The sequence below is a fragment of the Felis catus genome, chromosome B3 (assembly GCF_018350175.1).
Source record: "Felis catus isolate Fca126 chromosome B3, F.catus_Fca126_mat1.0, whole genome shotgun sequence".
Classification (NCBI taxonomy): Eukaryota; Metazoa; Chordata; class Mammalia; order Carnivora; family Felidae; genus Felis; species Felis catus.
The window spans coordinates 71,375,795-71,387,131 of NC_058373.1; the positions used below are offsets into that span (position 1 = coordinate 71,375,795).

Consider the following 11,337-nt stretch of genomic DNA (forward strand, 5'->3'; position numbering starts at 1 on the left):
AGATCTGGATTACAAATAATCATACTTATTATTGTTCTTATGTGTTCCTTTTTAATTATAATTACATTACTGATGCTTTGTATGTCTCACTGTTGTTTGACCATCTAAAATGTCAAAATTATGGACACACTAAGGCTTAAAATAAAATGATCAACCATGGCTATCCATTGGCAACCCCTGAAGACAGGTCAACTATCAACTTCATGGACTTTTAAGATGAGGACAATGCCTAAGACTTGCTTCCTGAAAACCTCTTTGTTGCTGTGACTGTATGGTCTTAGTGACATTCTTTATAACATTTCATTTTCCCTCTTCTGTGGGACATGACCTTCTAGGAATGAACCTTCCTAGATAGGTAGACAACAGATGATCCAATGGTTGATCATTAAAGCTTTCCAAGGAAAGATCTTGGTCAAAAGGGGAAAACATGAAAAGAAAAAATTGAAATGGAATCACTGCTGTCAGGAAAAATGGAGCCAGAAGGCCATTAGGGAAGTGGGGCTTATGCAAGTCCACCTCTGCAGGGAACATGAACTTTAAGTATAGTTCACTGCCAAACTGCAACATCTTGGCTTCCTGCAGTCCCAGAAAGCAAGCTGGAAATTTAACAGAAATTACTGTTTTAGCTAATCATTGTATGTTAAGTTACATCATATGTAAGTCTTCTTGGAATCCCCCCTCTGCACCCCCCCTTTTTTTTTTTTTTTTTGCCTTTAAAGACCCTCTGCTTTTCACACCCCCCCCCCCCCCCCCCCCCGTCAGTGGAGCACTATTTGGTTTTCCTCCCAAATCTAAGTCTTCCAAATTGCAGTTCCTAGGACTGCAAAAAAAATTTGCCGCCTCGATGCAAATTTTGTTTGACACATCTCAGACACAGGCTCATTTAATTTTATTCTGGAGTTGCAGGATACAAGGTTTAAATTTTTCTCTTTTCAAATTCCTCATGGTTTGCTCTAGACACAATCGGGAATGAGGTTCCAGATAAAAGGTTTTCGGGGCTCTCTCTTCCGGCTTCCAGCCCTCATCTCGAATAGGCTTCCTTGAGGGAAACTTCGGCCCTGAGGACGAAAGTGGGTGCAGGGATGCTTTGGTAGACTTCCCCAGGGAGTAGGGTGCGGTGCGAGTCAGGTTCCAGCTCTGCAAAGAATGCAGATTAAGTTGTTAGCCTAGCCTCGGGCAATTGAATCTGGGTGTGTCGCCATGGAGATGGGGGCCGGCCTGCGTGTTCGGCTGCTATTGGCTGGGGACTCCAGGCTGGGATATAAGCCAGCTGCGAGTAACAGTACACTCACTGTATACACCGCACCCGGCGAGGACAGCTCAGCGCAGGGCGGCGCAGCTCAGCAGACCGGATCCGAGCGGAGAAGGGCGGGCTCCTCGAGAGGGCGGCGGTGGCACCATGGAGAACGGGTGAGACGAGCACCAGGCCCGGGGAACCCGGGAAGGGGAATGGCTGTCACTGAGACCTGGAAGCCCGGCACCTGGGCCCCGAGAGGGCCAGGAGAGAGAGCGAATGCTCTGGAGATGTAGAGACCCCTGGCGGGGGAGCCCGTGTCGCGGCAGGGCGGCAGAGCAGTGAGGCGGCCAGCGACAACCGGGGCGCACGCGGGAATCGGGTAGTGATGGCCCCACCGGAGCAGGAAGGGGACACGGTGTGGTTCCGTGCACTCTACTTGGGAAAGGGGGCGGGTGTGTTTATGTGCGTGTGCGCCGGCACTGAGGTGCAAGTTGTAGGGGAAGCGTACTCTCTCTCCCCCAGCCACCCCGACCGGCATACCGGGAAGAGGTCAACCCGCCCCTTGTGCTTTTCACTCCCTTTGCAGAGTCTAGGTAAAGCTGCGAGGTTCTTTTGGTGCCCGTATCTGGAGTTCCTCCTTCAGAGGAGAGATGTCTGAAGTTCTCTCAACACCTTTTTTCCCACCAAATTGGAGATCCAATTAAAATAAGTTGGGGACTGGGCAGCTGGCTGTGATTCTTGATCTCAGAGTATGTGACTCTTGATCTCAGAGTCGTGAGTTCAAGCCTCACGTTGGGCGTGGAGCCTACTTACAATTTAAAAGAAAAATTTATTTTTTTTATTTAGGAAAAATGTTTTAATGTTTATTTTTGAGAGAAACGTAACGTGAGCGGGGGAGGGGCAGAAAGAGGGAGACACAGAATCCGAAGCAGGCTCCAGGATCGGAGCTCAGAGCTATCAGCACAGAGCCCCACGCGGAGGAGGGGCAGAGAGAGGGAGACACAGACTCCCAAGCAGCCTCCAGGCTCTGAGCTGTCAGCACAGAGACCAGCACGGGGCTCGAACTCATGAACCGCGAGATCATGACCTGTGCGGAAGTCCCACGCTTAACCGACTGAGCCACCCAGGCGCCCCTAAAAGAAAAGTTTTAGGGGCACCTGGATGGCTCAGTTGGTTGGGTGTCCGACTTCGGCTGAGGTCATGATCTCACAGTTCGTAGGTTGGAGCCACACGTCGGGATCTGTGCTGACAGCTCAGAGCCTGGAGCCTGCTTTGGATTCTGTGTCTCCTCTTTCTCTGCCCCTCCCCTGCTCGCTCTCTCTCTCTCTCTCTCTCTCAAAAATAAATAAGCATTTAAAAAAAATTAAAAAAAAAAAAGAAAAAGAAAAAGAAACATTTTAAATAAGTTGGGGATGAAGTCTCCAAGGAGAGAAGGAAATCCTTATTAATTGGACCGAACAATAGACTCTGCCCTTTCCTCCTACCTCCCACCTCTGAAAATTCTTCTGTCTGCTTTGGCCCCAGAAATCCCAGTCCAAGTCACCAGAATCAGGGACCACAGTGGCTTTTGGATGCACAGGGATCCAGGGTGTTCTTGGGGAACTGATGGCCCATTGAAGAAGTCCTATAAGTCGTTGCTAGATATGCTAGGTGGCCAGGGCTTCATACTTCTTTCTTTCTTTTTTTTTTTTTTTTTGCACCTCTTGGGGATGCTATTTGATTAACTTTTAATCATTTCATTGCTTCTCTTTCCATCATCCTGTGGCTCCATCTCCCCTGTCCCTTACCCAGCTACTTCCCTGAGGGTAGCCTGTTGTAGAGTCATCTGGTTTCAAAGGCTCTGCTTTTGAAGAGAAGGATTTCCTTTGGAGGCTTGGTTAGCTGTGTTCGGCTCTGTCATACCTCAGTTCCACTTGTCCCCCACTTCAACATTTCATTTTTCCAGATAGGGGTTTGAGAATTGGACTGGAATTGTGAGAAAAATTCTGGGTTGGTTCTTGGGGATGTATGGGCACGGTAAGTGTATGTGGTTAAGATGTATGGGTATGGCAAGTGTATGTGGTTAGGTCTCTGAAGGGCAAAGAACCTTGGTGAAGAGAAGGGAGATGGGAGAGGGCAGGGAGGAGAACAAAGGCAGGGAGGAAGATTCAAGTGCTTTGGACTCAAACCCTGACATAATGGAGTCTTAACTGGTAAGGTTTTGGAACTTACTGATAAGTTTTTAATTAATTTTAAAACTGTACCTATAAGAGAGGTGGGGTCAAGACAGGTGCTGCCAATTACTTCCTTTTTACCCGAGGAAAGAATTTGAAACACATTTATTTGCTTAAAAAGACAGAATTGAGACTAGAACCCAGGTTGAGTTCTGCCTTCCTCTTGACCAGAAATAAGTAAGCCTGGTTTTTGAATGAGAATTACCTAGGACACTATTGTGGATCCCCAGAATTATGGATCTCTAGGATTGGGCTCCAGAATTTCTATTTTCTTTCTTTCTTTAAAAAAAATTTTTTTTTAATGTTTATTTTTGACAGAGAGAGAGACAGACAGAACATGAGCGGGGGAGGGGCAGAGAGAGAGGGAGACACAGAATCTGAAACAGGCTCCAGGCTCTGAGCTGTCAGCATAGAGCCCAACGGGGGCTGGAACTCACAGACCATGAGATCATGACATGAGCCGAAGTCGGACGCTCAACCGACTGAGCCACCCGGGCGCCCCTAGAATTTGTATTTTCAAGCAGATGCTGAAATAGTTCTGTTTCAGCCACTGACCACCAAAATTGTGGACTACTCCATCTGCTTTTTTGTGCTTGTCTAGTCACTGGTCTTGAATTACTGCTTGCAATTTCATTTGACAGGGATCTGTATTTTATTGGTTTGGGTATCCCAGAATAGGGATCTGGGGGAACTAACTGGCACATAGATTTCTACTCTGGAGTGTTCCCATTGCCTTTTTTTTTTTTTTTTTTTTTTTTTTTGTCAGCCAATAAAAGTGTCTGAGGGAGGAACTGGAAGGCAAGGGTCCAAAAGGAAATTGGGTTTATCCCTGCCCTCAGGGTAGTGTTAATTACATTTTGAGTGTCCTTACTGATAAGTAGGGTAGGAGGATTATATTGGGTTTGTCACTGCCCTAAGGAAGGTCTTAATACCATTTTGAATATACTCTTTAGCCTTCATCCTCAAATCCAGCCCTTTTACTTCTTTGATTTCGATTACTTCCCAGTACTTCTATGTAGATTTATCATCCCTTCCTCTCTAAATCTTTGTCATAAAGAGAGATAATTAAACCTGCTAGTGGTAGCAAAACTGAAGATGGGGTTGGAGGTGGAAACATAGGCACCATTAACTTTTGCCAGGCTCTAGAATGAGGAGGGACTTTCCCATCAGACTTTCAGTGGGTCTGATTCAGAAAGTGGGCCTGATTCAGAAAGAGGAGTGGGTGGGTGGATGAGCTTAGTGTGGACACTGCTGAGAGAGGATCCTCCCTTCTGGGGCAGCTCTTTGGCCCCTTCTGTGTCCCTTCCCACCCCAGCACTCCTAGGAGCCTTTCTGCACTGAAGGTCATTAGTCTATGATGCCCTTGGGAGGGGAGCAAAACTTAACTTTCATTTTCCTTTTTCCTAGATTTACATATGAAGATTATCAGAACACTGCAAAATGGCTTCTGTGCCGCACCAACCACCGACCTCAAGTGGCAGTGATCTGTGGTTCTGGGTTAGGAAATCTGGTCAATAAATTAACTGAGGCCGAGAGCTTTGACTACAGTGAGATACCAAACTTTTCCCAAAGTACAGGTACTGGCAAGGGGGAGTGAGGGATTGAACTGAGGGATACTGATGGGATTCTGATGAGAAGGTCTGCTTTCACCAGGCCTGCACCTGATTATCCTGTATAGCATTTGACTAAAGACAACTTGTTTAAGAGAGGGAAAAAGACCACTATGAATCAGAATGACTTTAGAAGGAAACTCCCCCAGTAGAAATTTCATAATAGATTGGGCATGTGTGTGGCAATGATACCATATGATGACATATTTCCTATGCTGTAATGATCCAGAGACCCTTAAAGTTTTACAGCACCTCACTCACACTCTCCTCCCCCATCCACACCAGGGTTACCCACCACTTGCACATATCCCTCCCATTTCTTTCAGTCTGCAGGTTAAATGGACAAAGTAGTGCCTATAACTTCCCGGGACAAAGTCAGGCGACCCCTGTCCTATGTCTTCCTGCCATTCCCAATCTCCCCAGCTCTAGCTCTTGTCCCATGATAAGGCACTCACTGGTGCGCAGCAACAAATGAACACTGCCATGTTCTTGCAGACAAAATACACAGATAACACATGAACACACAAGACCTGATTCACACTGACCCTTTGAAGGAGGGAAGGAAGCAGGTGTTACCTGTGCACTGTGGAGCAATGATGGATCTGAGGGTAGCATATCCAGCATCCTAACAGCTGCCAGAAAACTCTAAAGCCGTGGTTTAGAAAAGAGCCAGGTGTGGGTACCTGGCTGGCTCAGTGGGTAAAGCATGCAACTCTTGGTCTCAGGTCATGAGTTCGAGTCCCATTTTGGGGGTAGCCTTTATTTTAAAAAAAAAGGGAAAGGCCATGCCTTAAACTTCATGAGTAAGGAAAATAACAATTCAGGGTGACACCTGAATCCTCCCAGCTAATGTGAGATGGATTTTTGAGCAAGTAAAGGTTGCCCCTAATGTGACTCACCTACTTTGTGAGATGTTTGAGAGTCACGATCTGTCCATCCCCTTTTAATACTGAAAAAGTAGACTGGTATGAAAGAAAAATGAGGTTGAGAAGGTGCTTGTTTCCTATAAGTGATAACTTGGGTTAATCCTGAGGGTTTATGGGTCCACTGTGGGCAACTCCTGGAGTGGCCCTGCACTTTCCTTCACTACTCTCCACTTCCCTTCACTATTAGCCATGTTGGCTGAATCTTTTTTTTATATATATAATTTTTTTAATGTTTATTATTTTTGAGAGAGAGAGAGACAAAGCACAAGTGGGGGAAGGGCAGAGAGAGGGGGAGACCCAGAATCCCCAGCAAGCTCCAGGCTCTGAGCTGTCAGCACAGAGTCCTTGTGGGGCTTGAACCCACAAACTGAGATCATATCCTGAGCCGAAGTCGGGCACTTAACCGAGACCCCCAGGCGTCCCCTTCTTTTTTTTTTTTTTTAAGTTATTTTGAGAGAGCAGGGGAGGGGTAGAGAGGGAGAGAGACTCTCAAGCAGGCTCTGACGCTCAGCGAGGAGCCTGACTCAGGGCTGGATCCCAGGACCTGTGACATCATGACCTGAGCCAAAATCAAGAGTCAGATGCCTAACTCACTGAGCCACCCAGGCACCTCTGCCACTGCCCCCCACCCCTCCCATGTTGGCTGAATCTTCTAAATTTACTGAAATTTTCTAATGGCCTGTGAAACTGTTTTCACCTATGATTCATGAACGTTAGGTTAACAACCTTAGCCAGTTCTCTGGAAAAAAGGGGTGGAAGGGACCAAGTAAATTAAGGAGAAGGGTAGTTTATTTGGTTTACTTATTAATTCTCAGATAACTAACTTCCCATGATTTATTAATTTTATAAATTTCTACCTTCTGTCCTCTTTTCCCCAGAGAGTTAAGACTTTGCACATATATTTTTCCAAACCCGTTGGAGCAAGATTGGAAGACCAAAGCAGGGAGGTGGGGGTGAGGGTTGGGTAAAGAAATATTAAACCGAGAGGGAGGGCAAAGGGCAAAAAGTTTCCTAAGGGAAAGAGCAATGACATTGACCCCACCTGCCACTCCTTCCCACTGAGAAGGGCACTGCAGTAAGTGATTAGTGGATTAATTTTTAAACTTTATTAGCCTATTTTTTATACTCAGGTTTTCCTAACTCTGCCACCTCTGCTCTATTACTGGAATTTTTTTTTTTTTAAATAAGCTCTTGTCTCTGACTCTCCCTGAACTCTTCCTCTTGATTTTGGTCCCTCTCTCTCGGACCACCCATTCCCTAGGGGATAGGTTGGCTGCCTCCATTAGAGGAGAAATGCTAGATAAGGGAAATGGTAATAATGGTTATTATGTCTCTGTGGGGAGTTATTTTTGCATTCCCACACCCTTGCAGGGCCCATTTGGGCTATGTATTACCACAGGACTGTTTTGTGGGTCATAATGGAGAAGCCTTGAGGGGTCCAAACTCAGCCCCTCCCCCTGTTGTTCAGTAACCTCTTCAGGACCCTCATATACTATGAACTCCCTTTCAAGAGTGAGGAGGCACATGGTTTAGTTAGGGTAATAAATATGGAGACATATTTGGAGAATTTAAAAATTTTTGGAAAAGTCTATAAGGACTGCATTTGCTACATTTATTATTACCCACTTTTTCTTTTTTCTTTTCTTTTTTTTTTTTTGCTCACTTTTATTCTCTTACAATATGGCTTTCTCATTCTTTTGAAGTTTCTTAAAAAGAAAAAAACCTTTCCCTAAGACACCTGGGTGGTTCAGTTGAGCCAACTTGATATTGGCTCAGGTCATGATCCCAGGGTTGTGGGATCAACCCCCGTGTCAGGCTCCACGCTTAGCATGGAGAATCTTTAGTTTAAGCTTAAGAGAATTTTAGCTTAAGATTTCTCTCTCTCCCTCTGTTCTCCTCCCCCACTCACACTTTCTCTCTGTAAAAACAATTAAGGGGTTCCTGGGTGGCTCAGTTGGTTAAGCATCTGACTTCAGCTTAGGTCATGATCTCATGGTTTGTGAGTTTGAGCCCCACATTGGGCTTGGCACTGACAGCTCCGAGCCTGGAGCCTGCTTCAGAGACTGTCTCCTCTACCCTTCCCCTGCTATGCTCTCTCTCTCTCTCTCAAAAATAAATAAACATTAAAAAAATAATAAAATAACAAAAAATCTTTCTTTTGATATGTGGTTCACATTGAGCATCCTTATCCCTTAGCTCTAATCTCAGGATGTACTTATATACTCATTTGTAAGCTTATGATTTGTTCCTGTCTCCACCAGACTTCAGCTTTCTGAAAGTGGAGTTAGTAATGTCATCCTTTGCTTAATTATACCCTCTCATGTTGAGCACCATGAGTTGGCTTGTACTAGGTGCTCAGTGGATATGTGTTGTATGAAAATATCATCCTGTTCTTTCTATTTTGTACACAGTGCCAGGTCATGTTGGTCGACTGGTGTTTGGGATCCTGAATGGCAGAGCCTGTGTGATGATGCAGGGCAGGTTCCACATGTATGAAGGCTACCCACTCTCAAAGGTAATTCAGGGGCATAAGCCTGGTCTGGAAGAAGGGGGAGAGAGTTCTCAGTCTCATTTTATGACATATCTACCTGGGCTAGGTTGACTTTGGTCCCCTCCTTTCTCTTTCGTGGTGTGTATCATGCATGTCTGTGGGTAGATTGAAATTTTAAAGAACTCTTTCTGATCTTTTATGTTTTGTTTGTAAGGTGACATTCCCAGTGAGGGTTTTCTACCTTCTGGGTGTGGACACCCTAGTGGTCACCAATGCAGCTGGAGGACTCAACCCCAAATTTGAGGTTGGAGATATCATGCTGATCCGCGACCACATCAACCTACCTGGTTTCTGTGGTTTGAACCCTCTCAGAGGGCCCAATGAGGATAGGTATGTATCTTGCAAAAATTTTAATAGCTGGGTACAGTTTAAGGACTTGTCTGGGGGTCAGAACTCATTATGTTCCAGTAATCTGAGATTCCAACCTGTGCCCTAGGTTCGGAGTTCGTTTCCCTGCCATGTCTGATGCCTATGACCGGGATATGAGACAGAAGGCTCACAGTGTCTGGAAACAAATGGGGGAGCAGAGAGAGCTTCAGGAAGGCACCTATGTGATGTTGGCAGGCCCCTCCTTTGAGACTGTGGCCGAGTGTCGGCTGCTGCAGAACCTGGGGGCAGATGCTGTTGGTGAGAAGGGGAACCGACTGGAGGCTTGAACAGGGAGGGATCTGGTAAAATAGGGATGGAAAGGTGTAAGATTGTAGACCTAGACCGTAAAGTGAGAGATCTGACTTAAGGGAAGATTGAGTTAAACTGACTTTAAAGGTGTTGGGGTTTGGTGTGTTATAGCATTAAACCTCCCTACCCAGCACCTAGGGCTTTAACAGCTATAATGCTAACGACCCATCCATGATTTGATGTTTCTGAAGATTGTTCTAAAAAATATAGCCGCTTCTGTACCTCTGGCTGGAAGATGGAACCGCATCATTAGAACTGACTTCAAAATGACCACAAACAGAAATAAAGCATTGCAGTGGTAATACTTATAAGAAATGTGTAAGGTCCTCTGAAGCCCCACTCTTTTAAGCAATACAGAATAACCGAAGCTAGACAAGAAATCAGCTGTTTCTTTGGATGTTTTTTTGAGATGTGGAATTGTCAATGAGGTAATGAATGGGGATGAGGGCAGAGGGTAAAGAAAAGAGTCATTTGAGGGTCCTGACAGTTGTTTTCCCTCTCTCTCCTCATCAGGCATGAGCACAGTACCAGAAGTTATAGTTGCAAGGCACTGTGGACTTCGAGTCTTTGGCTTCTCCCTCATCACTAACAAAGTCATCCAGGATTATGAAACCAAGGAGAAGGCCAATCATGAGGAAGTATTAGAGTCCGGGAAAAAAGCCGCACAGAAATTGGAACAGTTCGTCTCTATTCTTATGGCTAGTATTCCACTGCCTGGCAAAGGCAATTAACCAGCCCTGGAGTGGTCTGGCCTCTCCCTAAAAGGATCCAAGTAGCTACTACCTGCTTTGGCCCCTTGCTGGGGTCATGTGCCTCTGCCCTTAAGTAGTAGGAGAAAGGAGAGGAAGATCCACCATTTCTCCCACCAGACCCTTCTGTGCTAGCTTCTCTTGCTCAGTTGTCTCAACAGTTTCCACCCCTGTTCTTCCTCAAGAGCTGGGGCCCAAGCCCTATCACACAGCCATGTATATGCCCTAGGTGTGATTTGGGCTGTTGAACTTCGCACAGGTACCTACTGCTATCTTTCTGAGATAAGATGATTTCACATTCCTGAAGGCTCAGTCTGCCTCGCACAAGTCCAATACCTCTTGGACTCGAATACTATTCATATTTTGAGAATAAAAAAGATGAAATAATTTAATGTTTAGTGCATTTTGGGATAAGGCTTGGAGCACAGGCCAAGTTTGGCATGAAAGACTGAGATCACATGTCCAGTGTGACTATCTGCTTCTGAGACAAGCCACTAAAAACTGAGATGAGGTGGTGTGTAAATGCAGGAAAGGATGAAGGAAAGCCAAAGATGAGAGATAAAGATGTCAGAAGATGAAGAAGGAAGAGCTAACACCTGGCACAAGACGGCAGCTTTCCTCAGACCAGTCTTGCCTCTGACCTTAGCCTTCTGATTGTGCTGCTCCCTGTCTATGCCCTCATGAATATCTGAACCGTCTCACTGGTCTCACTGTTCCACAGTGGCTACTTCTTAAGCCCTAACTGTTTCCTGTTGTTTTCTTTCTCCTCCCTACCCTAACTTCTGCCATAATTAAGGACAACCCAACATTCCTTCTCTGCATTCTGACAATGCTGTAGCAAATACTGAATACTAGAATACTACATCTTTCTCTGCCAGCAGCCACTCCATGCAGATTAGAGTCCTGCCAGCCCCAGGCAAACCTGTGAAGTTGACTCATACTTCACTTCTTAGAGCACTTCCTTTCCTTCCCTCCTCGTTTCCTTTCTGGGTTCTAGTCTTTTGACTTTTGCTCAGTCAGAACCTCCCTGTCACACAGCATCTAGGTGTTGCCCTTTGTTGGTTCACTGCACTATTTTTCACTTACCAGTTTGCATTCAGCTGACTGGATGGCATGTTTCAAAACCACACTACCCTCCCAGGCCTCTTTACATTTTGATAAAAGATCTAGCTGGATGAGCCTCTAATAGTAATGGCATTTCAGTAGAAATTTACAATAGAAAGCTTTTAAAACCTCTTTTAAATCCTTTGGTAACTAACCAACTTACCTGAGCCCAACACAGAAAGCATTCTGGAGTGGCCCTGTCACCACCCCCACCAGCTCTAAAACCCTACCTGGACCTTGAGACAATCTGCTAGCATCTGCCATTTGTC

At 45.5% G+C, this 11,337-nt stretch overlaps 1 protein-coding gene and 1 non-coding gene across 2 annotated transcripts; both read left to right on the forward strand.

Moving 5' to 3' along the window:
• Positions 1-1,278: 1,278 nt before the first annotated feature.
• On the forward strand, positions 1,279-10,351 carry PNP (purine nucleoside phosphorylase). Its single transcript, XM_003987386.5, has 6 exons — positions 1,279-1,410; positions 4,858-5,027; positions 8,398-8,501; positions 8,692-8,867; positions 8,974-9,164; positions 9,729-10,351. Exons 1-6 carry the CDS (start codon positions 1,400-1,402, stop codon positions 9,944-9,946), a joined length of 870 nt encoding a protein of 289 aa, XP_003987435.1. The 5' UTR covers positions 1,279-1,399; the 3' UTR covers positions 9,947-10,351.
• On the forward strand, positions 5,846-5,996 carry LOC111561262. Its single transcript, XR_002743599.1, has one exon. It is a non-coding gene; the product is annotated as a U12 minor spliceosomal RNA (small nuclear RNA).
• Positions 10,352-11,337: the final 986 nt, after the last annotated feature.